Below are 27,859 nucleotides of genomic sequence, written 5' to 3'. Positions count from 1 at the left end.
GGCGGTGCCAATAAGGCCAGGGGTGTCACGATCGCTATCTTCAAACTCCCAATCATAAATAAACCAAGGCACAGCGTGCATGGAATTCCACATCTTTTTTAATAAAAATGAAACTCACCAAAACAACAAAACAGGAGAACAATGAAACCGTGACGTTCTGGGCCTGCTCAAAGGCAGCTACACAAAAACAAGATCCCACAACTCAAGGAGGGAAAAAGGGCTGCCTAAGTATGGTTCCCAATCAGAGACAACGATGGACAGCTGCCTCTGATTGGAAACCACTCAGACAAAACAAAGAAATAGAAAAACTAGATTGCCCACCCCACATCACACCCTGACCTAACCAAACTAGAGGAAAATAAACATCTCTAAGGTCAGGGTGTGATAAGGGGAAGCTTTCCCTAAAGTAAATTGAATTGAATTGCCAAAATTATATAGCCTAATTATCTTACTCCTGTCTATAAAGAAATAAATAAAATCATTCAAAATAGGCTATGTGGGTTATTGTGTGTTATTTTAAAATCGCATAGCCTACAGTCAGAAGGGCCCGCAATTTGGGCAGCGCACGCTGCAAATACTAAATAGATGATTATTGAGTTGCAACTGTCAGTGAAAGCAGAGAGACCCAGCTAGGCATGTCGCAGTATTTAAAAATACAATCACGGAAAAACTGCGGTTTGCAACTGCACATGGGGACAAAGATCGTACATTTTGGAGAAATATCCTCTGGTCTGATGAAAAGAAAATAGAACTGTTTGGCCATAATGACCATCGTTATGTTTGGAGGAAAAAGGGGGAGGCCTGAAACCTGAAGCACACCACCCCCAAACGTGAAGCACAGGGGTGGCAGTATCATGTTGTGGGGGTGCTTTGCTGCAGGAGGGACTGGTGCAATTCACAAAATAAATGGCATCATGAGGTAGGAAAGTTGTGTGGATAAATTGAAGCAACATCTCAAGACATCAGTCAGGAAGTTAAAGCTTGGTCGCAAATGGGCCTTCCAAATGGACAGTGAACCCAAGCATACTTCCAAAGTTGTGGCAAAATGGCTTAAGGACAAAAAAGTCAAGGTATTGGTGTATACAGTTTCAATGGGGTCATTTTGCACTTCCTAAGGCTTCCACTAGATGTCAACAGTCTTTAGAACATTGTTTCATGCTTCTACTGTGAATGGAGAGAGAATAAGAGCATATGGAGTCAGATGACTGAGAGAATGACATGAGCTCAGTGGCACGCACTCCCATGAGAGTTAGCTGTGTTCCTTTTCATTTTTGAAGACAAAGGAATCGTCCGGTTGGAATATTATGGAAGATTTATGATAAAAACATCCTAAAGATTGATTCTATACATCGTTTGACATGTTTCTACAAACTGTAGTATAATTTTTTTGACTTTTCGTCTGGACTTATTTATTAAGTGTGTGCCTTGCATTTGGAATAGTGAACCTAACGCGCGAACAAAATGGAGGTATTTGGACATAAATATGAACTTTATCGAACAAAACAAACATTTATTCTGGAACTGGGATCCCTGGGAGTGCATTCCGATGAAGATCATCAAAGGTAAGTGAATATTTATAATGTAATTTTTGTCATTTCTGTTGACTCCAAAATGGCGGGTATCTGTATGGCTTGTTTTGATATCTGATCGCTGTACTCAGATTATTGCTTTCGCCGTAAAGCTTTTTTGAAATCTGACACAGCGGTTGCATTAAGGAGAAGTGTATCTATAATTCTTTGAATAACAGTTGAATATTTTATTAACGTTAACGATGAGTATTTCTGTAAATTGATGTGCTCATTCACCGGAAGTTTTGGGAGGCAAAACATTTCTGAACATTACACGCCAATGTAAAATGGGGTTTTAGATATAAATATGAACTTTATCGAGCAAAACTCGATAAACTCCTATGAGTGCCATCTGATGAAGATCATCAAAGGTTAGTGATTCATTTTAGCTGTATTTCTGTTTTTTTGTGACGCCTCTCCTTGCTTGGAAAATGGCTGTGTGGTTTTTCTTGTCTCGGCGCTGTCCTAACATAATCTAATGTTATGCTTTCGCTGTAAAGCCTTTTTGAAATCGGACAATGTGGTTGCATTAATGAGAAGTGTATCTTTAAAATGGGATATAATAGTTGTATGTTTGGGAAATTTGAATTATGAGATTTTTGTTGTTTTGAATAGCGTCCCACATACCCCAGAGAGGTTAATAAAGAAAATCAAAAGTTATCTTTGTACTTCATTTGTAAAAGTTGTTAATTTGTCAGGCTATTGGTTAATTGTGCAACACCATATTGATTATTGAATTATCATAAATCTAGTTCAGTCTTATCAATCACTAGCCCTGAGCGGTTATTGTTGTCAATTACTGTGCCCCAACCAGCCATGATTGATTGAAACCTATATAGTTCACAATTCTTGGGATTGCTCACAATCCACTGAGAGCTGCCATGTGAGGCGAGTGAGCTCCTCTCACCGTCACCAAGGCAGAAATCCCGCAGCCTCACAACACAAATTAATGGTAATTGCACTGCCCTTAAAGTTGTCTTTCACCGCTGTGAGAAAAGTTCAAGTGGCAAATCAATCTCAATCCGACTGGTTTGAAGTGGCACATTAGGATTTTGGATTCCCAAGTGGAATGTTGATTATGATTATTATTATTTTGGTATGTTTGTGTGTAAGCGGGTATGACGGCCACATGTAGCCATACAGGTAAATATCCCTATCTTTTGCAATTTAAAGTGCCAAAAATGTAGTGTCCAATCAAGTGATGACCCAACATGTTTTCCATTTCAAATATCAAAAAGACACACATTTATTGAATCATTGCATATATTAATTATTAGTTTAGTGCATGCTCTTAGATGTATATTTGCAACGGTATCTTCATCTAACAAACTGTTCTTCTATGTTCAACCTTTTTTTGATTTTCCAGCTCTCTTCTAGAAGGTGTTAAAGGGTGTGCTGCTAGTTGGCATGTCCTATTATCCTGAATTGGAGGGGTGTGTTGGGTCATACCACCTCTGTCCAGCAGAGGTGAAATGTATTCCCCTAGTTAACATTTTATGCTAGAATATACTATGTACAATGCATATATTTAAAACGAATCATGTTAAATGATAATACTTACGCATAATCATGTTTCTGCTTAAAATGTTTTTATGTACAGTATCTCTGTAGACTCTTTACCTCAGATATTTGGAACTGGCCATTCCCTTTATAATATGTGCACTAACCTCATGGCTTCAGTTAAACCTTCGAGTTGTGCCTGTTCTGCTATGTAGACCAGAGGAGGCTGGTGGGAGGAGCTACAGGAGGACGGGCTCGTTGAAATGGCTGGAACGGAACGCATCAAATATACGGAAACCACATGTTTGACTCTGTTCCATTTTTTTCCATTCCGGACCATTACAATGAGCCTGTCCTCCTATAACTCTTTCCACCAGCCGCCACTAATGTAGACCTCAGTTAAACACGTATCTATGTTTGAGGCATTAGAACAGTTTTACTTTTATTAATTTACAGACTTTTAAGTATTCTTTTATGCACTATGGTTTTTGACTACCCTTACTTAGTAAACAACTTTAAGTTTGGGAAAATAAAACTGTTCATATTTGCACCATTGTCTGATACTCCACCACAGACATAAAACATCAGTGCATGTGTCAGAGAAAGAGCAGTGCTTGACTTGGGCAGGATCTCACTGGAGCTGAATACCAGCACTTTTTTTCTACTGCTTGAACTCCCGCACCTCTTCTAGAATATTAGCTCAAAAGTATTGTGTAGCTCCTGCACCTAAATATAAACAGTACCTGCACCCGAAAATGAGTACTGGCATCTATTTCAGTCCAAGTCAAGCACCGAGCAAGAGAGAAGGTGAAGAGAGATAGATAGTCCACTTACCGCCCTGCGATGAGTCACCTGTGGGTAGACCAAAAGAGAGAAGAGAGAGAGAAAATATATTTTAGTTCACAGCTCGAATCAAGATTTCAGTGGAACAAGCCTGTTCATCCCTAACCTGACGCTAATACAAAGATGGATGACATACTGAAAGAGGGAGAGAGAGAGGTGAAGACAGCAATTAATAAGAGCAATCGGCACACTTATATCCACAGAACACACAATATAAACCTGCTAGCTGTTGACATGTGTCTGAGTAAAGAGCTCGGGGCAGTTTCAGTGTCATAGTCTTCCTTATAAAGAACAGACAAGTCATCATCTTTCAACTTCTCATTTTCAAATGCACCTTTAAACTTTTTCTGTGGATCCGGAAAGACGCACACGCTCATTTTAAATAGAGTCGTGAGGGCGTTTTTAGATGTCATTCCATACTGAGAGAAAGCTACTTTGCATTTATTGCCACTATTGCTCCTCCCATTGCTTGTAAATTATGGCCGGCTGTCACACTCCGAATCTGGCCACTATTCCCAATCACGATGTCCTCATCTGTCGATGACATTGCATAAAACGTTGACAACCCTGAAATACCGGACGCCATAACAAAATCATATTGGAGCCCGCCCAAGCGAGGAGAGCGAGAGGGAGAAAGCGAGAGTAGGGAGTGACTGCATTAAGTTTATTCCAGGTTCTGTGAGAGCTCATCTGGGGTTTGGTGGACGGAACTAGAGCAGACTGGCAGACCTAGTCCAGTGAGCGATGGAAATAAGAAGAGATAGTGAGAGAGAAAGAGATGGAGGAATCACTATTCAACCATGCAGACAGCTCAATATCAATATCTGTGGGGCTGCGATGCTAGTACCACCGTCTCCTCTTGGCTCTCAGCTCAATACATGGGAACCCAGCCCAGCCGTACACTCCCTGGACTCGCTCTACATCTAATAAACAGACAGAAATTGTTTTAATAATACATGGATACTTTCAATATCAAGATCAACTCAAAAGTGTATTGCTACTGTAGCATACACAGATCTGCAGATCTCATCGCAGGTGCAGTGAAATGCTTGTATTTTTAGTGCAGTAATACCTAGCAATAAAAAAAACAATACAAACATAATCCAGAATTTTTTTTTATTTTTTATACATAGGATGAGCCATGACTAGAATACAGTACATACATATAAAGTGGGTGAAACAGTATGTAAACATTATTAAAGTGACCAGTGTCAATGACTAAAGCCTCCCCAGGATGCACGTTTTGTTGTTTGACTTGGCACTACAGAGCTGATTCAAATAGCCAACTCATCATCAAGCTGATTATTTTACTCAGCTGTGTAGCGCTAGGGCAAAGACTAAGTTTGGATGAGTACATGGTGGTAGCCGGCTAGAACAGTTATTAAAGTTCAGGGCGGGTTACTGAGTGGCGGCGGACTAGTGGTGGCTATTTAAATGTCTGATGGCCATGGACATGGAAGCTGTTTCTCAGTCTCTCAGCTGTTTCTCAGTCTCAATCTCTCTTCATCAGAAATATTGATCTGCTGCCGTAGTCAAATTCACAATCAGGGGATGGGAGCAGCTCTTTGCCATTTGGCAGGTGTTAAGTGGTTGGTAGGTTTGTGTGTGAGTGTGTGTGAGTGTGTGTGAGTGTGTGTGCCTGTGTATGTTTGTGTGTGTGTGCAGAAGGGTATATAACATACTCCAGGTCCACTGTGTCCATGAAGAAAGAGCAGCCATATTGTCTAGCTGGCTGGTTTGCGCTTTTTCTAAGGGTTTTCGGTCTATCTACAAACCTCACGCATGGATGCTCACACACACACACACATACACACACAAACAGGCCAGAACAGATCGAAAACCAAGCTCTTGGTCCTACTGTGTTTTTGCTAGTCCTTGGAATAGGGTCCAGGGCCCATGAAGAGCCTTGAGTGTGTTCAACGGATCTGACTCAGGAAAGAATGTGATCCATCAATAGCCTTGGTCTCTGAGGTCTTGTTCAGGGATATTGACACTGAAGGCTGCTCATCCGCGTGGTTTTCAGTATGTTATGGTAATAGAAAAGCAAGAACAAAATGTTCTGTCACACAGAACAGACACGTACCGAACACACGAAAGCAAACACACTCGGGGAGAGAAGGAGATATGGATTGAGAGAGTAGAGAGAGCGAGAGAGAAAGTCAAAGACCATTATAGAGAAAGAATAAATAGTACAAAGAAAGAAAGAACAAACTAACTAACAAAAATAAAGAAAAGAGACCGATAGTAATAGAGCTAGAGAAAATCAAATACACTCACACCTCTATCCCCTGTTCAAAGTCCCAGGCTATACCAGACAAAACAAACACATAAAGACATACACACACGGCAAGGCACCCACGCAATATCACCACATGGCAGCCGCTGCAATCTTTATAGGCCTACAGTGGGATATAGTGCGGGGCTAACTGTGCACTTTATTGGCCGTGTATCACACAAGGAGGTCTGCTGGGAGCAGGGCAAAGCTCGTAATGTCTCCGATGACCCCTGCAGCACAGTAAATAACCACTGCTAGCTACTTTAGATGCTAGAGGCTAACACTGGGGAGAGAGGCTCATACTGGACAGAGAGAGTCTAGTGATCACTAGCATACAAATACAAATAGTAAATAACCAGAATTAGCGACTTTAGTGGCTAGAGGCTAACACTAGGGAGAGAGAGTCTGGTGGAAGCTAAGACTAGTGAACAGTACCCCTTACCAATATGTTTTTTTTTTTTTTTTGCTGCAAACTTCCCGCAAGTTTGTGGCAAATTTGCTGCAAACTAAATAGTGTGCCACAAATTGTAACCAGAAGTTTGCACTAGTGGTGAGTATGTGGGAAACCTTTGGCAACAATAGTATTTATTGCCACTAGTGGCAAACAGTTCGCCAGAAGTTGTTTTTGGTGAACACAAGACAGTAACCGTTGACAATTAGTCAGGGGGAGAAGAAAAACCAGTTGCAAATGGAAACCAAACAATCTAGCTACCTACCAATGTTGTCCGGTGAGTGTCTAACTTATTATTTAAACATTAAAATGTGTTAGCTATTTGATGCTTGGTTAGCAATGTCATGTTTTATTGGATAGAGTGAAACAATTTTTTTTGCTATATCAGTTTCAACCTGTCAGCGCCACTGAATGGCTAGCTAGTGGCTAGCGCTTAGCTAGCTTGCTAACATTTACTATCATATTTTTTTCACATTTAATCTGATAGCTAGCTAACTAACTAATGACTTGCTAAATATTTTAAAAACATATTTTTAGGTGAAGACGTTGCTGTCTTTTAATGTCAATATTCTAGCGTCACTGTTCAGTAGCATGTTAGCTAGCACAATAGCTAAGGTAATGTTAGCAACAATATGAGGTGACTTGACGTCAAAGCAAAATTTCACTTCTGCACATGGATACCCTTCCCATACCCATGCTGTTGGAAGAGGCTGCATTGGAAGAGGATGCATCAACACCCTGGAAAGATGTGTGTGGTGCACTTACTGATCACACTTTTTTTGAGTGATAAACAAGTGTATCGTCTTCAAGCTTGATCAGGTAAGCAAATGCATGTATTATTCTCAAAAATGTAGCCAATTCATTCATTCATTCTTTGTCACAATTAGATATTTCATTGCTTTAAACTATTAGAGAGCTCATGTAGTTATTTCTTTCTTTTTTTTTCTTTTTTAGAAACAATCAGTTACCAGGCAAAAAGAAAGATTGATGCCCTCAATCAAACTGAGGACAGAGAAATATGTGTGCACAAGATCAACATTTATTGAGATGCAAGTTAACAATAATTCATTTTATGTTGTTTTTCTTTCACCCAAGCCTTAAACACCAGAGTCAAAAATGAATAGACAACTAGTAGACAACTTGCTCTTGATGATAACGTCCTCAGTCTAGATTGAAGATCATAATTAGTCTGAATCAGTTGTGTTGAGGCTTGACTGGAAAACATATACTGTATACAGTGGCTCTCTAAGTGCAGTTGGCCACACATTTAAAGGTAAATTTAGTAGGCCTTAGTCCCAGTTTATGCTAGCTACATTGTTTGATTATATAGCATCCCCCTCAGCCTCAATTCGATTGGGGCATAGACTCTACAAGGTGTCGAAAGTGTTCCACAGGGATGCTGGCCCATGTTGAGTCCAATGCTTCCCACTGTTGTGTGAAGTTGGCTGGATGTCTTGGAACATTCTTGAGACACACGGCAAACTATTGAGCGTGAAAAACCCAGCAGCGTTGCGGTTCTCGACACAAACCGGTGCGCCTGGCACCTACTTCCATACCCCGTTCAAAGGCATTTAAATATTTGTCTTACCCATTCACCATCTGAATGGCACACATACACGAATCATGTCTCAATTCTCACAAGGCTTAAAATGAATTGTTTAACCCGTCTCCTCCCCTTCTACAGTGATTAAAGTGGATTTAACAAGTGACATCAGCAAACCTGCTGAAACATTAGCTGATGAGTCTACCTTTTAAGATGCCAAAATAAAAATTAAATTCAGTAATTGTTTTCAGGATCTTGATGTTGTTTTTGTTTTATGTTTTCGGATTGTTTCAGTCCACACATTGTTTGAACAAGCTTTTGACATAGGACTTCCACATGGCCGCTATCTCCAAAGTTTCCTCAAAAAGGCAATAGTTCTGAAGTTGATTTAGTTTTTGTTGTTTTAATTACTTAAAATATTGTTCATTCTCTTTTAAACTTCTATTGGTTGAAAAATCATTGCTTGGCTCATGTAAATTCTGCATTTCCCCTTTTAAACATCCTAAGGTTAACATCCCTATAGTGTTCACATCAGTGGCGGCTGGTGGGGGAAGCTATAGGAGGAACGTATCAAACATATGGAAACTGCGTTTGACTCCGTTCCATTTATTCCACGCCAGCCATTACAATGACCCTGTCCTCCTGTAACTACTCCTACCAGCCTTCACTGGGTCTCATTTTTTTCACATAAATGTTGTAGCTACATAAAAACAAACAATTTATCTGGAAAATATTCAGTCTTTGCTCTTATCTTCATTAGCATGCTGAGGATTTCAAGGTTAATATTGTGACACAATGTTTTCATTGTGAGATAGATAAAAATAAATCCAATATAAATGTCCAGACACTGAATACATGTTGTTTAGTATATTTAGTATCATTAGTTTCATTTTATTTATGAGAAGAAAGTTCCTTTAAAGTTATATTTGACTTGGTTTAAGTGGATAAGACTCAATCCGTTTTTCGAGGGAAACGGAAGTTAGGTTGAAAAAACTGTATCCCTGAAAAACTGTAAAAACATACGCTTTCTGCCGAACACGCGGAGTGTACACAATTTAACAAAAAAAACTGATCTAATTTGCATATTACTAATGACTTTGCAGCAATTTTGCAGAGAACAGTAAATGCTCACCACAAGTTTCCCATAATTTCAGAAGGTCACAAGTCGCCGCAAATTTGCCGCAACAGATTGCTGCAACAGATTGCCACAAAAGTAATTAGCATGTGAAAATATGAGCTTGCCACAAATTTGCTGTTTGCAACCGTTTGCCAGAAGCCTATTTTTTCGGTAAGGGACAGTAAATCGGGTGAAGTAAATAACCACAGTTGGCGACTTCAGGGACTAGAGGCTAACACTGAGAAATAAGAGTCTAGGGATCACTAGCAACAACCGCTGCTAACGACTTTAGCAACTAGAGGCTAACGCTGGGGCGACAAAATCTACTGATCAGTAGCATAGTAAACAACCGTGGCTAGCAACTTTAGCAGCCAGATGCTAACACTGGGGAAAGAGAGGGAAGTTGACCCTTGTCTAAATTCAGTTTAATATTATTTTTTGATTCGTGTTAAGATTTGGGTAGGACAAGCTGATCCTAGAACAGTGCCTACGGGCAACTTCTTAGCTGGTCGTCTTAGCTATGCTAAGCCAGCAGTTAGCTAGTAAGAATCGGCTAGTTTCTCACAGGCGAGACACATTGAGTTAGCCTAGTGAGCTGTAGCAGCAGTAGCAGTACTGTAGCTAGTAGAGCTAGTCATTGCTGAGCCCAACCGCAATCACTCACACAATCCCCCCCACCACACACACGGCGTTTCCGCCCCAGGCTGACACCCTTCATTTCATAATTTCACCCTACAATGTATGTAAGCTGTGGTGAGACAACAGTTCCATCTGAAGCAAAGTGAGTGGAGTTGAACTTTCATCCCCTCGCTGACCCTTCCTTTCACCGGCTCTGTTTCTCCACTGAGGAGAGCTGACCCAGCCTCCTGTCAATTTACTTTTCATCCCTTGCTCTTGCTCCATCTATTTTTAAGCTCTGCTTAGCTGTCAAGCTCTCTCGCCATGGAAAAATGAGTGGAGAGGAGAGGAAAGGGAGTGCTGGGAACTAACAAGACAAACACGCATGAATGGGTGGGGATAAGCACATAGAAGAGCACAGTGGGGAAAAGAGACGTGCACTTATTTATGCAGGGGTAACAAACACAGCCACACACACCTTGGTACACACAGACAGACAGACAAACAGACAGACACACACGCACACACACCTAGATAAACACAGACAGACAGACAGACAGACAGACAGACAGACAGACAGACAGACAGACAGACAGACAGACAGACAGACAGACAGACAGACAGACAGACAGACAGACAGACAGACCTAGGTCCCCACAGACAGACAGACACAGACACCTAGGTACACACACGGACAGACAGATAGACAGACACACACCTAGGTACACACAGACAGACAGATACACACACACACCTAGGTATACACAGATAGGCAGACAGACAGAGACGGACACCTAGGTACAGACAGACAGACAGACAGACAGACAGACAGACAGACAGACAGACAGACAGACAGACAGACAGACAGACAGACAGACAGACAGACAGACAGACAGACAGACAGACAGACCTAGGTCCCCACAGACAGACAGACACAGACACCTAGGTACACACACGGACAGACAGATAGACAGACACACACCTAGGTACACACAGACAGACAGATACACACACACACCTAGGTATACACAGATAGGCAGACAGACAGAGACGGACACCTAGGTACAGACAGACAGACAGACAGACAGACAGACAGACAGACAGACAGACAGACAGACAGACAGACAGACAGACAGACAGACAGACAGACAGACAGACAGACAGACAGACAGACAGACAGACAGACAGACAGACAGACACCTAGGTATATATATCAATATTTTACATATACACAGACTTGCAAAATTGAAAGTGGACATGGAATCGAAAGAGAGCGAAAAAGAGAATATAGGCACCGAATAAGAGAGAAAGAAATTGAAATGTCATCTGTTTTCTCAAGGTCTGTAGGAAAAGTGTGAGTTAGAGCAGCTGACAATACGATAATACACATTAGGGTTGGGCGGAATCCAGTTTTTTCATACCGTCATACCATTTCTGTACCATACCGGGGTATACAGTATTACCCGAAATGCAACACAAAGAAGACCTTCAAACCCAACAGATATCGCAAATTAGATTCAGTAATGACACATTAGGGTTGGGCAGTATCCAGTAGTCATTTAGCAGATGCTCTTATCCAGAGCAACTTACAGGAACAATTATGGTTTAGCGCCTTGCTCAAGAGCACGTCAACATATTTTTCATCTAGTCGGCTCGGGAATTCGAACAAGCAACCTTTCAGTCACTGGCCCAGCACTCCATCAGAGAAAACCTTGAGCTTGATCTGTGTGCGTGCACAGAACACCACCATTTGATTCTACAATGAAAACTCATTTCAATTGAGAATGGGAAGGAGGTTTAGCCATGGAGTCATCCTCAATGGATAATAAAATATGCACAAGGAATTGAATTGTGAATCCTCTGCTATTTAATGTCAAATGGATTACCAATAATGGACATAGTTTGCCACAGTGAGAAGTCCACAGCATTATTCACTGTAGAATCATCGTCCCGTGTTGTGACAGGATTGGTTTTCAGAAGAAGATAAATAAATCCAGCCATCCCCAACATGCCTAGAAATTTCTCTCTCAAAGTGTTATATTCAATAAACCTTAATCAATTACAGGACATTCAATTAGTTTGTTAATGAAACGCTATACCCATTTAATTTCTACTTTATTCCATCATTTTGAGTCACTTAGATGGCTGAATTGAATTGTCTGTTCGTGAAGCTGTATTTCAAAGTCCAGGCTACGTTTATTGACTAATTAATTTACGGAGGATTGCATTACATGGTCTCTACAGTGGCTTTAGCACTAGTGTATGTGCATACAGTAAAATGAGAACAATCTCATGGTTTTTCCAGTGATGAGAGATTGTCAGTTCACATTAAATGTTATACATTAGCGTCATATCATAGAAAGACATGTCTTTGATGTTTGATGCATTGTGGGATATTGTGTGATTGGCATGTCATCAGCTTCCTCTCAAAGCCGTTGTAAAGGATGAAAGACAATCACAGCAAAGCATAGTCTTCAGAGGAAGGAAATAAACATCCACTAAGAGAAGCTGTCAATCAGGCTTTAGAGGGAACCAGTACAGGTGTGACACTGGGTCATGTTCTAATCAGATTGGCTGCCAATAACCAAATTGTTAATGCGGCGATGGTTGTCGCAGCAGCGGCAGAAGTGGAACATGGATCTACGGAACATGGATCTATCTGTGGGAAAAAGACAAGTGCATGTCATTCAATGTGTCAGGTAATTTCATCTGTGTGTAATCTCTCGTTTGGTCACTAAATAACTTTTCAGCGTTATGTCTCTACCTCCGTTAAAAATAGTTCTTGACAATGTCTTGTGTGTGGATGTGCGATTGTGTGTGTACGTAAGAGAAAGTGTGTGTATCAAGTTGAATTTCATAGTCAGAAGGTTTATATTCAGAATGAATTATGAATATCGTACCTTAGTAAAACTCACTTGCCAAATCCAAATATGCCTGAGCAAATGTTTTATTTTTCACTGATAAACATTGAAACGTGTTAACTACTCATTTAAAAGGAATGTCAAACAATGAACCTGGAGAGCCTCAACCTGAGATTAATTATTCAAATCCAGCAAATTCCAGCCAAAACATTGTACATCAAGGTGAAAAGCATTTAAATGAACTTGAGGTGTTTTGAGTTATTGAGGAGAACTGGTGGAAAAATGATCATGGTCATATTGAACAAATCAAAACATATTGAAGGTCAGGGTCGAAAGCAAGACCAAATCTCGACTATTTAGAGAAGATAAGGGGGAGGGGACTGTCTGTTTCTGTTGCTCTATCTTTCTCTTGCTTCATCTCTCTCCTTGCTGTTTTTGTATCTGTATCACTCTTTTCCCTCATTCCATTTGTAAGTCTGTCTCTCTGTAGCAGTCCCCTCCCTCTGTTCTTCTGCAGCTCTGTTTGGTAACTGTCTCTTTGATAGCTGAGGAACTGACGACCATAGGCCCTGCAGGCAGCCAAGCAGCGCTTAGACCCAGGCAGAGCTAACAAAACACAGGACATAGAGTACAGTACATCACTCTGCTAACCGCTAACAGGGAATGACTGCTTCACTCTGAATATAGTCTATTAAATGGAATTCAGGGAGGGAGGAAATTAACCTGGGGTATGGCCTCCTGTGAGGAGTAGCCATAGAGATGAAAAAAGGCCTCATCATCTGTGCCATTATGGCATATGTGACAGCATGGGCAGCGCCATTAAGGCTATCTCAATTTTAAAGTAGTACTTTTTCTTCACGATTGGCTGATCCCTCCTGATGTCCCGGTTGGACTTGACTCCAACAGGGTCACCAGGAAGATCAGCCAATGAAGTTGGAAGTCCAACCCAGTTGACTACATTAAAATGGTGGTAGCCCTCAATGGCGCTGCCCATGCTAAAACAGCCTTTAGGCACTAGAGGCCTCTATCATTCTCTATAGGAGTAGCACTGTCGAGAGAGAGGGAAAGGGAATGTGAGACGAGGAGGAATTGTGGGTGTGATTGCTATGCGTGTGGTGGGGTGATATGCGTTTTTGTGGAGGAAACTAAGAAGGGTTGAGTTGGGTATCTAAGGGACAAAGATGCATGGTATAGAAAACCGTATGAGTAATTGAATTATGGGCAGTTATTAAACACTACATTTCATCCTCAAAATAGTTGTCTTTTCCCCAGTAATTGGACTGTCAATTTATCTCAATCCCATTTTTACCCCTTTCCTTGATCACCACACAGGATTTTAGATTCTAATGACTCTAGACCATGATTGAAGACCCAAACACAGCTTTTTCAAAACCCCCAGTCATACCACCCACAGAGGGAGAGGAATACACATGAAAAAGTCATGCGAACAATGTCCAATTATCCTCTAATACACATCATGTATCCTTCACTAATGAACCAAGCTCTCCCCTTATAGCGCGATTTGGAGAGAGGAGCAGGTCAATCACTGTTGGGTACCGCTTACAACACTCGCCTGGAGGGGAAGGACCAAGGGAGTCAGTCAATATCTGAGCATGGGGAATACTAATGGAAGGGCAACATCTTGTCCGTCAATTTGATGTTGCCTTTTTTCTCAGGTCGGACTCTCTCTCTCTCTGTGGAGTTTTGCCTCAATTTGTGTTGTACTAATGAAGCTTGACGAACACAGGGAGACATGACAGACATATCCTGCTACTGATCATTCTGGGTTAGCTCTAGCTTACTGATGGACTGAGGGAGAGGGCTAATGTAGAATAGTGGTGGGATTCAGACTCGTATTAGGACTCTGCAATTGACAAGCTGTGTACAATATTGATGGGGCGTAATTATTTTGTTTCTTTGAAATGACCGAGGGAGTTGTAATGTTTGATGGTGCTTAAGTCGAAAGAGTGTGAGAGAAGGTATTTGATTGGAACTGTCAATAAGAGCACCACCGTAGGTACTGATGCATTTACTGGAATTGTTGGAACCGTTGTTTACACTTTCTTACACTATTTTAGCTCCTGGTTAGGAGAATGTCTGGCTGCGTCCAACATTGTACCCTATTTCCTATGGGTTCTGGTCAGAAGTAGTACACGATATAGTGAATAGGGTACCATTTCAGACTTTTTACCCTTGAAAAGTTATGATCCATCTGCCCTGACTCTTTCGTGATAAGATCACGCGTCACATCCTAAGTTAGTGAACTACTAAGTACAAAGCAGCTGTTCAGTTAGGTGAAGCTGAAATAGTGATTGACAGTAACACACCTCAAAGGCATGTCACGATCCATATCTTGCTTTGGGAATGAGGAAAAATATTGAGAGAATGAGGCGACATCAAAGTCAGCCTCCTTCCTCCCCCCTAGCCCCAAACTGATATAGTGGCTATGGAATAATGTAACGGTTATATTTGATGCCACACCCTTGTGCCTTGTGAGGATTCGGAGGTAAGTGAGTAAATTGCCAGTACCATCAGTTCTACTGGCCAACGTGCAATCACTGGAAAACAATATTGATGATCTGCGGTCGAGACTATCCTACCAAAGTGAAATTAAAAACTAACATCTTATGTTTCACCAAATCGTGGCTGAACAACGACACTGATAATATAGAGCTGGCTGGGTTTCCGTGCATTGGCAGGACAGTGCAGTTATGGCTGGTAAGACGAGGGCGGGGGTGTGTGTCTATTTGTTAATATCTGCTGGTGTGCAAAGTCTAATATTAAAGAAGTCTTGAGGTATTGCTCGCCTTTTATTTTTATTTATTTAACTAGGCAAGTCAGTTAAGAACAAATTCTTATTTACAATGACGGCCTACCTCGGCCAAACCCTAACCCGGACGACACTGGGCCAATTGTGTGCCGCCCTATGGGACTCCCGATGCAGTGCCTTAGGCAGCTGTGCCACTCAGGAGTACCTCATGATAAGTTGTAGACCACACTATCTACCTAGAGAGTTCTCATCAATATTATTCATAGCCATCTATTTACCACCACAAACTGATGCTGGCAGTAAGACCTAAACAAGTTGTATAAGGCCATAAGCAAACAAGAAAATACTCATCCAGAAGCGGCACTCCTAGTGGCTGGGGACATTAATGAAGGTAAACTTAAATCCGTTTTACCTCATTTCTTCCAGCATGTCAAATGTGCAACCAGAGGAAAAAAAATCTAGACCACATTTACTCCACACACAGAGACGCATATAAAGCTCTCCCTTGCCCTCCATTTGGCAAATCGGATTCCTACTTACAAGCAAAATCTAAAGCAGGAAGTACCAGTGACTCACTCAATACGAATGTGGTCAGATTACGTGGATGCTCTGCTACAGGACTGTTTTGCTAGCACAGACTGGATGTTCTGGGATTCATCCAATGGCATTGAGGAGTATACCACCTCAGTCACCGGCTTCATCAATAAGTGCATCGACGATGTTGTCCCCACAGTGACCATACAGACATATCCAAACCGGAAGTCATGGCTTACAGGTAACACCGGCACAGAGCGAAAGGCTAGAGCTGCCGCTTTCAAGGAGCGGGACACTAATCTGCACGCTTACAAGAAATCCTGCTATGCCCTCTGATGAACCATCAAACTGGCAAAGTGTCAATACAGGATTAAGATTGAATCCTACTACTCCACAGCTCTGATGCTCGTCGGATGTGGTAGGGCTTGCAAACTATTATGGACTACAAAGGGAAACCCAGACACAAGCTGCCCAGTGATGCGAGCCTACCAGACAAGCTAAATGCCTTTCATGCTCGCTTCAAGGCAAGCAACACTGAAGCATTCATGAGAGCACCAGCTGTTCCGGACAACTGTGTGATCATGCTCTCCGTAGCCGATGTGAGCAAGACATTTAAACAGGTCAACATTCACAAGACCGCAGGGTCAGAAGGATTACCAGGGTGTACTCAGAACATGCGAATACCAACTGGCAAATGGCTTCAATGACATTTTCAACCTCTCCCTGACTGAGTCTGTAATACCTACATGCTTCAAGCAGACCACCGTAGTCCCTGTGGCCAAGAATACGAAGGTAACCTGCCTAAATGACTACCTCGTAGCACTCACGTCGGTAGTCAGGAAGTGCTTTGAAAGGCTGGTCATGGCTCACACCATCATCACGGAAACCCTAGACCCACACCATTTGCATACCGCCCAAACAGATTCACAGGTGACGCAATCTCAATCTCACTCCACACTGCCCTTTTCCACCTGGACAAAAGGAACACCTATGTAAGAATGCTGTTCATTGACTACAGCTCAGCGTTCAACACCATAGTGTCCACAAAGCTCATCACTAAGCTATGTACCCTGGGACAAAACACCTCCCTCTGCAACTGGATCCTGGACTTCCTGACGGGCTGCCCCCAGGTGGTAAGAGTATAACACATCTGTCACACTGATCCTCAACACTGGGGCCCCTCAGGGGTGCATGCTTAGTCCCCTTCTGTACCCCTGTTCACCCACGACTGCATGGTCAAGTATGTCTCCAACACCATCCTTAAGTTTGCTGACGACACAACAGTGGTAGGCCTGATCACCGACAACGATGTGAGAGCCTATAGGGAGGAAGTCAGAGACCTGGCAGTGTGGTGCCAGGGCAACAACCTCTCCCTCAATGTGAGCAAGAGAAAGGAGAAGATTGTGGACTACAGGAAAAGGGGTGCCGAACAGGCCCCCATTAACATTGACGGGCTGTAGGGGAGGGGGTCGAGTTAAGTTCCTTGGTGTCCACATCACCAACACACTATCATGGTCCAAACACGCCAAGTCAGTTGTGAAGAGGGCACAACATCTTTTCCCCCTCAGGAGACTGAAAAGATTTGGCATGGGTCCCCAGAGCCTCAAAAAGTTCTACAGCGGCACCATCGAGAGCATCCTGACCGGTTGCATCATAACCTGGTATGGCAACTGTTCGGCATCCGACCGCAAGGCACTATAGAGGGTAGTGAATACGACCCAATACATTACTGGGGCCAAGCTTCCTTCCATCCAAGACCTATATATTTGGCAGTGTCAGAGGAAGGCCCCAAAAATTGTAAAGACTCCAGTCACCTAAGTCATAGAATGTTCTCTTTGCTACCGCACGGCAAGCGGTACCGGAGCGTCAAGTCTAGGTCCAAAAGGCTCCTTAACAGCTTCTACCCCCAAGCTATAAGACTGCTGAACAATTAATCAAATGGCCACTCGAACTATTTACATTGACCCCCATCCTTTGTTTTTTACACTGCTGCTATTCGCTGTTTATTATCTATGCACAGTCACTTCAACCCTAACTACATGTCCAAATTACCTCGAGTAACCGGTACCCCGCACATTGACTTGATACCGGTACCCCCTGTATATAGCCTTGTTATTGTTATGTCATTTTATTGTTACTTTTTATACATTTTTTTTTACTTTTGTTAATTTAGTAAATATTTTCTTAACTCTACGTGAACAGCACTGTTGGTTAAGGTCTTGTAAGTAAGCATTTCACGTTAAGGTCTACTACACCTGTTGTATTCGGCAAATGTGACAAATAAAATTTGATTTGATCACCCTTGTTTTCCAACAGTCAGTATGAGTGTGAGGGGCTGCGCTGTTGATCTTCTGCTCTGGTATATCTGGGAGAAGGAGGAGATGAGAGGGAGGGAGAGAGAGAAAGAGGGAGGGGACCTTGTTGCCTGGTAACAGTGGCAGGCAGTTGGGCGTCTGGATTCCAGAACCGGAACCTATAGTATTTTGAGGTGTGGTTTGGCACAAGGAACTACAGACCTGCAAACAGAGTCAGAACAATGATCTAGGATCAGCTTCCCCTCCCCAAATCCTAACCTTAACCATTAGTAACAAAAATGCAAAAATTACCCAAGATCAGCGTAGAGGGGTAACTTCACCCTACACCGAGCCAAAATAGAAGATGGCCAGCTTACCAACTGGTGTAATAAACTGTTGAGAATAACACTTTGACATAGCTTTCGAGTCTCTGTATGAGGGCTTTCTGTGACACAAATTGGATAGTTTCTTTGTGCAACAACTTCAAGTGCAGAAGAGAGAAAGTCTATATATTTCTGTCCTTGAGCTGTTCTTGTCTATTAATGTTCTGAATTATGTCATGTTTTGTGTGGACTCCAGGAAGAGTAGCTGCTGCTTTCGCAACAGCTAACAGGGATCCTAATAAAATACCACAAAATACCAAAATATTTGATGGAATAGAGAGGCAAATGATTGTCTGTATGTCTTCCTGTATGTACAGTAAGTGGAAATTGGAGGTGTGTAAGGAGGTGTGTGTGTGCGCATTCTTGTATGCGTGCATGTCCGTCCGTGCATGAGTCCGTGCGTGCTCTCACCTTTCTTCGGCTATATCCTGGGGACATGGGAGCTCCAGTCAGGTTAGCCCATATGCCAGTCTGGATAGATACCCACTGACTTCCACCAAAACATTCCAGCCATAGACACTTAAGATTTATTATCAGCCAAATTCTATATAAAGAGAAAAACTTGTAGTGAATACAGCCGAGACTGCTGGTAAACACGTCTATACTGCCCCTGGCATTCTGTTATACTGCTACAAGCATTGTGTTGGAAGGTATGCACTCTAGCGTTCCCTAATTAAACCTACAGGGAAAGGGCATACCTAGTCAGTTGCACAACTGAATGCATTCAACCAAAATATGTCTTCCACATTCAACCCAACCTCCCTCTTCATGTCATCAGTAACTGGGGATCAGTTGTTGTTGCGGGTTAACTGCCTTGCACAAGGCCAGAACAGCAGATTATTACACCTTGCTGGCTCAAGGATTCAAACCAGTGACCCTTCAGTTATTGGCCCAATGCTCTTAATCCTTGTGTTGTCTTAAGGGTCAAAAATGATCCGCCACTATGTTTAACAGCAGAGAAAACCCCCTAAATTATATTTTTTCAACTTCAAATTTGAGGAATTTTCCTAGAGTGACCCCAACATTAGAAAAAGTGAAACATCCCCTTTGTTAACCTCTCTAGGGTAGGGGGCAGTATTTTCACATCCGGATAAAAAACGTACCCGATTTAATCTGGTTATTACTACTGCCCAGAAACTAGAATATGCATATAATTGTTTGATTTGGATAGAAAACACCCTAACGTTTCTAAAACTGCTTGAATGGTGTCTGTGAGTATAACAGAACTCATATGGCAGGCAAAAACCTGAGAAGATTCTGTACAGGAAGTGCCCTCTCTGACCATTTCTTGGCCTTCTACACTCTCTTTATTGAAAACAAAGGATCTCTGCTGTAACGTGACACTTCCTGAGGCTCCCATAGGCTCTCAGAAGGCGCCAGAACATTGAATGATGACTCTGGTGTCCCAGGCTGAAAAACAGTAGCGCATTTGGTAAGTGGTCGATCTGAGAACAATGAGGCGGGCGCACGCGTGCACGTGAAGAGTCCATTTTAGATTTTGAGTCTTTGAACGAAAACAGGGTTTCCCGGTCGGAATATTATCGCTTTTTTACGAGAAAAATCGCATAAAAATTGATTTTAAACAGCGTTTGACATGCTTCGAAGTACGGTAATGGAATATTTAGAATTTTTTGGTCACGATACGCGTCCGCGCGTCACCGTTCGGATAGTGTCTTGAACGCAAGAACAAAACAGAGGATATTTGAACATAACTATGGATTATTTTGAACCAAACCAACATTTGTTATTGAAGTAGAAGTCCTGGGAGTGCATTCTGACGAAGAACAGCAAAGGTAATCCAATTTTTCTTATAGTAAATCTGAGTTTGGTGAGTGCCAAACTTGGTGGGTGTCAAAATAGCTAGCCCGTGATGGCGAGCTATCTACTCAGAATATTGCAAAATGTGCTTTTGCCGAAAAGCTATTTTAAAATCGGACATAGCGATTGCATAAAGGAGTTCTGTATCTATAATTCTTAAAATAATTGTTATGTTTTTTGTGAACGTTTATCGTGAGTAATTTAGTAAATTCACCGGAAGTTTGCGGTGGGTATGCTAGTTCTGAACGTCACATGCTAATGTAAAAAGCTGGTTTTTGATATAAATATGAACTTGATTGAACAAAACATGCATGTATTGTATAACATAATGTCCTAGGAGTGTCATCTGATGAAGATCATCAAAGGTTAGTGCTGCATTTAGCTGTGGTTTGGGTTTATGTGACATTATATGCTAGCTTGAAAAATGGGTGTCTGATTATTTCTGGCTGGGTACTCTGCTTACATAATCTAATGTTTTGCTTTCGTTGTAAAGCCTTTTTGAAATCGGACAGTGTGGTTAGATTAACGAGAGTCTTGTCTTTAAAATGGTGTAAAATAGTCATATGTTTGAGAAATTGAAGTAATAGCATTTCTAAGGTATTTGAATATCGCGCCACGGGATTCCACTGGCTGTTGAGTAGGTGGGACGATTTCGTCCCACATACCCTAGAGAGGTTAATATTTCCATGAAAGCTATACACCACCAGGGTACAAAGATTGTCTTAGGGTCATTTTCGACCCGGAAGTTATAAAATCATTTACACACCACAAAGACAAACACACGTGCACACGCTCACGCTCACGCACACAAACACCCGCCTGCACTCCTCACAACAAGGGGGAGAGAGGCCTTCTCATCAAAGTTTGCCTTCACCCCACCACCACTCTAGTTTCTTACCTCCCAAAGAGGAACAAGAATGTGGTCCTCCTGAGCACACTGCACAAAACGGCTGAGATCAGTGATCGTGAGGACAGGAAGCCAGCCATCATCCTGGACTACACCCACTACAAAGGAGGGGTGGACAACCTGAACAAGGTGATTGGAACTTACAGTTGCAGGAGGATGACTGCCCGCTGGCCCCTGGTCATCTTCCATGACATCATTGTGGTCCTCATACAATGCCTTCATGATATGGAACAAGATCAACCCTACCTGGATGCCTGATAAGCGGAACAAGAGGAGGGTGTTCCTGGAGCAGCTGGGAAAGGCACTTGTGACCCCACACAATCAAAGAAGGGAGTGCCTCCCCCGCACAGCAGCCTCTACAGCGCTTGTGAAAGCTGTTCAGGGGGCTGAATCTTGTCCTGATCCACCTGAGGCTGCAGCTGGGGCAGGCAAGAGGAGATTCCAATTCTGCCCCCCCAAAGAAGGACTGTAAAACAAATACTATGTGCTGCACTTGTGAGAAATACATCTGCAAAGTCCATGCACACACTTGCATACTGTCCTACATGTGCTAATTAGAGTTGATTGATTTATGTTCTTCACGTTTTGTTTTGTATCTATTATCTTATTTTATTCTTATTTATTGTTGTTGTTTATACACCTTGTGGGTGGGGACAATAGTATTTTTTTGGGGAGAAGACTAGTATTGTGTAGTTGAATTCCTCATATATCACTATGTTGCCAAAAAAGTTCAAGACTGTTATTGTTACTCTTCAATAAAATTCATTCAAATCTACTTTCTGCACATTTCTGCTATTTTCTTAGGTTATACAAGTGCTATCTCTTGCTAAAAAAAAAGATGTTTACACCTATGCAGTACCTTTAGCAATAATAATAATAATAATAATAATAATAATAAACCTCTACTTTAGTAAAGAAAACAATTATGACAGGTGTGTTGTAATAAAAACAAGTGGTGTCCGAAGTCTTTCTGCATTTTGAAGAGGGAAACCCCAGATATTCACAAAGTTTGATGAATGACAGGTTGTTTCTTCATGCAAAATAGATTTGGGGTTTAAAATGTTATTATTTTTAGTAAAGGCGGGTCATTTTTGACCCTTAGGACAAAGGGTGTATACAGAATGTTAAGACTACACAAGGGTTAAACGCTAGGCTACCTGCCGCCCTTAGTAAATGTAGTATAGAATGTGTTGAATGTTGGTATGAATAGAATACACTGAGTGTACAAAACATTTGGAACACCTTCCTAATATTGGAGTTGCACTTCCTTTTGCCCTCAGAACAGCCTCAATTTGTCGGACTCTACAAGGTGTTGAAAGCGTTCCACAGGGATGCTGGCCCATGTTGACTCCAATGCTTCTCACAGTTATGGGATGTCGTACGGGTGGTGGACCATTCTTGATACACACGGGGAACTGTTGAGCGTGAAAAACCCAGCAGAGTTGCAGTTCTTGACACAAAACCGGTGTGCCTGGCACCTACTACCATACCCTGTTCAAAGGCACTTAAATATTTTGTCTTACCCATTCATCCTCTGAATGGCACACATACACAATCCATGTCTCAACTGTCTCAAAGCTTAAAAATCCTTCTTAAACCTACACTGATTGAGGGGTTTTAAAGAGACATCAATAAGGGATCATAGCTTTCACCTGGATTCACCTGGCCAGTTTATGTCATGGAAAGAGCAGGTGCTCTTAATGTTTTATATACTCAGTGTATGTTACACACTGCTATTAGAAGTTCAGGTTGGTGTCTAACACAACAACTGCAGGTTGGTGTTTCATGCCGCAGTGTTACACGTAGCCTTGATAAGATAGGGGCTGTGGGTCTACGTTTGTGTGTGTATATCTGCATGAGCGCGTGTGTTGCTAGTAATGACCTTGACTCTCTGTTTGCCTGTCTGTGATCGTGACCTAGTCTCTCTAGACATCCGTGTTGCCTCCCACAATTTTCAATTGCTCCAGATTGCCTAGGGTCTGGTTTGAGACTAATCGTGTCCCACCACTACTCCCTTGCGTTTCACCAGCACTTCACCCACTGATCACCTGCTCCTTGTGCACCTCACCTCTCTCCCTTCCTCCCACCCTGCATGCCTCCCTCCTTGGCCCCAGCTTCCCTCTCTAATCCCCACAGCTCAATGCTGAGACTGCAGCCTCTTGATTCACCAAATCCCCCGTTGCACCCGTCAGCCCATACCTCTCTGGAGTCATAAACACATAAGTGTGACGCACGCACACACACACACACACACACACACACACACACACACACACACACACACACACACACACACACACACACTTCTACACACACTCATACCTCAAACGGGCACTCACACACACATGCACACACACAGCGATAGAATACTCAAACAATCACATATCATTTCAGCACACACACACACACACACACACACACACACACACACACACACACACACACACACACACACACACACACACACACACTTCTACACACACTCATACCTCAAACGGGCACTCACACACACATGCACATGCACACACACAGCGATAGAATACTCAAACAATCACATATCATTTCAGCAACATACAGTGTTGGCTAGTGGCAGTTAAAAAGGCTTCCATTACACAGCCACTCAGAAGTCTTGAAGCTGATGATGTGTCTGGGTTGTTTAGGTCTGATGACAGCCTCTCTTCTCCAATAATGAGACACTCTTGTAGTCGGCAGATCTGAGCTATGTCATTGACAAATAGTCCCGTTTTGAATGTTGATTTCTTTAAACATTATTCTTCTTTTTTTTTTATCAAAATGCTATCTGTGTCCCTAATTTTGGCCTGCAACGACAGAATTTGTTGTGCTGGGTCTGTCAGCTGCTGCACGTGGGCTCACAAAAGAGAGATTGTTTGTTTTCCCTGAGGAAATATTACAACTAAGAACATATGTACATAAATAATCAAATGGACAAACAAATGAGCTGTAGGCCTACATCTAGCGCACAATATTTAACCAAGTACTGATATTAAAGTACAGTATGTGTATGTCTTCAAATATAAGGATATTTTACCCTCTTACATCATCCACGTATTAGTATTTTAATGGAGAGAATACGTTCATAAGAACATATCCGTTCCGTGTAACATCAGATATTTACTTTTGGTGTGCGCAGTTTGTGTAAGTATACTTCACAGACCATTGAATGTTAATTCAACTCATTTGAATCACTTTAGCCTATGGATACATCATTCCCAGCACACAGGATGCAATGCAACAATAATCAAACCACACGATTCATCCCTGAACTCCTATTCCATTTTCTCAATCCTAGAATATTTGAATCGGCTATTCAATATTTCATTTACACGACGCAGAACAATCCTCTCGCCCCCAAACACGTGGATTCTGTTCTAAACTACAGATTTGATCATTTGCTCCATTGGATTCATCTCCCCGTTATTGTTCTTCTTCCTCTCTTTTTAATTGTTGTTTGGGATGCAACTGATTGAGGCGATCAGAGCTCTGTAACGGACGCTGAGATATGCCTGGAGACACTTGTTAGCCATGTCTGGTTAATTAACCATAACAGCCCATTAAAGAGGGAGTGTCGGCAGCGGAAAAGAAGAGAGAGAAAAGAGAGAGAAAGGAGAGAGAAAACAGAAAGTTTGAGAAAATGAGACAAAGGGAGAGAAAAAAATGGGGAACGAAAGGGAGAGAACCGTTTGAGCGAGAGAGAGAGAGAAAATCACAATGCTACTTCTCTATGAAGGGCACTCTGAAGGGTCCTCTGGGGTGCCATATGGTGCTGCCTTTCAATGAGCTTCTGAGTGAGGGGCTAAAAAGGTTGCACCCATCAAGGCCCTAACATGGGCTCTTTGCGATTGGAAGGCTCGTTGTCTTTAAATGTGGATCTTAATCCTTTAATGTTCTGGCCCTGGGCTAATGGGCTGTGTGGTCACTGTTCTGTTGTATGGCTGAGGCCTAGTGTGCTGATTACATTACTCAGCTGATCACTTAATATCTGACATTAGTTGATTAATCTACCAATTAGTATGGGTGAGTTGAATTGGGATGGTTGTGATTTTCAGTGGTCTTATGTAATACAGTGAATGCAGCGCAGATGCCTTGTGATGCCCTAATGTGGTAATGCTGCTTCCTCGACTACACTCTAAGGGCAGAGAGAGAGAGAGAGATGGAGAGTGAGAGGAAGGAAGACCGAGACAAAGAGAGCGAGATGGAGACAGAAAACAGAGAGAGAGAGAGCACAAGAGCGAGAGAGAGGAAGTGCCTTTTAAGATTGCAGTTGATCCTGAAGCAAAATAGAGTGTGTGTGTGTGTGTGTGTGTGTGTGCTGATGCGCACATGTGTTTGTGTGTGTGTGTGTGTACATCTGTTTGTGTGTGTGTGTCTGGGAAGAGAGTGAATGTATGATTAAGAAGAGGAAGCAGGGCAGGAATTACAGGATGAGTCGGGTAAGGGAGGCGCGTTTAATGCGTTGATTGCATATAACCCCGAGCATGTTTATCAAACGGAATCTCTCCATTCGAGACAGCATAAAAATCCCTCCCTTACCCTGGCAACAGTTACTTAAAGAGTTGTGAATAAAACTCACTTTTTGTTGACTGACTGTACTCGCTGACGCATATTGAAACGGAGCTAAAGCTTCAGAGAAAAGTGTTGCACCAAATAAACCCATTACACTGGGTTATTAATAGGTATGCCTTCATACATATCAATTCTCGTTGTTCTTCACTGTAAAATTAATATAACTGGCTGTACTGTGGTATATTTACCTAATAAAGTGCATATTCAATGACGTCATTGTCAGTCATTGAATTTTAATATTCATGAAGACTAAGGATTCAGTTTTGAAGAGATTGCATCTTGTAGCGTCAAATATGGACACTTCAGGTTCACATATAACCCCTAAGGTAAGGAAACAGCAGAATAATAACTTTTTGATTTCTGATGTACTCACAGCGAATTAAATTGTGAAGAAGATTTTAATTAGCTGACGACCTCTCCTAGTGACCCTCAACAAAGTGGTGAACTTGACAACATATTGTACACTAGCAGTATGATTGGCATTTGAGTATAAATATTGATCACTGTTGACTGTTGATTGATTATGAGTTGAATCAGATGATTAATGTCCCTTTACAGTTACATAGAAATGAGCAACACTCAGCAGTAAGCCTTAGTTCCAAGGCAGTTAACCCACTCCTCCCCAGGCGCCGAAGACATGGATGTTGATTAAGCCCCCCCCCCCCCCGCCCCCGCCGCACCTCTCTGATTCAGAGGGGTTGGGTTATATGCGGAAGACACATTTCAGATGAAGGCATTCGGTTGTACAACTGACTAGGTATCCCCCCTTTCCCATGAGGAACTGTGTTGGATGTGGATGACATCATCATTAGCTGAAAGGCGCTGAGGCAGAGATCAGAGGTCAAGGGGATTAGGGGCCTTCTACATTAAGACGTTAGTTGGGTTTTGGCATGATTAGTGTGGGCCTCCAAGACCCACTGGAGCGCCGCCACTGTTTAGAGAGAGAGGGTGTGTGTGTGTGTGTGTGTGTGTGTGTGTGTGTGTGTCTGTGTGTGTGTGTGTCTGTGTGTGTCTGTGTGTGTGTGTGTCTGTGTGTGTGTGTGTCTGTGTGTCTGTGTGTGTCTGTGTGTGTGTGTGTGTGTGTGTGTCTGTGTGTCTGTGTGTGTGTGTGTGTGTGTGTGTGTGTGTGTGTCTGTGTGTGTGTGTGTCTGTGTGTGTGTGTCTGTGTGTGTGTGTGTCTGTGTGTGTGTGTGTGTGTGTCGTGTGTGTGTGTGTCTGTGTGTGTGTTGTCTGTGTGTGTGTGTGTGTGTGTGTGTCTGTGTCTGTGTGTCTGTCTGTGTGTGTGTGTGTGTGTGTGTGTCTGTGTCTGTGTGTCTGTGTGTGTGTGTGTGTGTGTCTGTGTGTGTGTGTGTGTGTGTGTGTGTGTCTGTGTGTGTAGTTGGAGGGTCATGTGTGTGTGATCACCATGTGACAGCTCTTATTCCAACCCTAATTGGAGATGGAAACCGTATTGCCTATATGCACAGTTGTATAGAGTGAAAAATGAATATTAAATTAACAGTTGAATTAAATTCCTACAGATCAATTAATCTAAGTAGATTATGAAAGCGCTGGTCTGTTTTCTCGTTAAAGCAATAACACTGTTGCCAATTACGAGATTCAATTTAAGCCCGCAGAACTGAAGCATGAAATATGTGTGCTGAAATCCTAGTTGGATTATTAGGAGGGTGATGCAACCATGAACTCATGTAGTAAACTCACACACCCGCAGACACGCATGCACCCTCGAGCACACATACATACACACACACGTGCGCAAACACACACACACACACACACACACACACACGTCA

General features: G+C 42.3%; 1 protein-coding gene across 8 annotated transcripts in view; it reads right to left on the bottom strand.

Moving 5' to 3' along the window:
- The window catches only part of nrxn2b (neurexin 2b), a 943,005-nt gene that overhangs the window by 625,171 nt on the left and 289,975 nt on the right, over positions 1-27,859 (bottom strand). For all 8 annotated transcript variants that reach the window (XM_029753594.1, XM_029753600.1, XM_029753598.1 and 5 more), the window contains exon 5: positions 3,903-3,920. In XM_029753594.1, coding sequence (XP_029609454.1) covers positions 3,903-3,920 — 18 coding nt within the window. The remainder of the gene's footprint in view (positions 1-3,902; positions 3,921-27,859) is intronic.

The sequence above is a fragment of the Salmo trutta genome, chromosome 5 (assembly GCF_901001165.1).
Source record: "Salmo trutta chromosome 5, fSalTru1.1, whole genome shotgun sequence".
Taxonomy (NCBI): domain Eukaryota; kingdom Metazoa; phylum Chordata; class Actinopteri; order Salmoniformes; family Salmonidae; genus Salmo; species Salmo trutta.
Note: the sequence above shows the minus strand (reverse complement) of the source record. Positions and strands in the feature narration are given on the sequence as shown.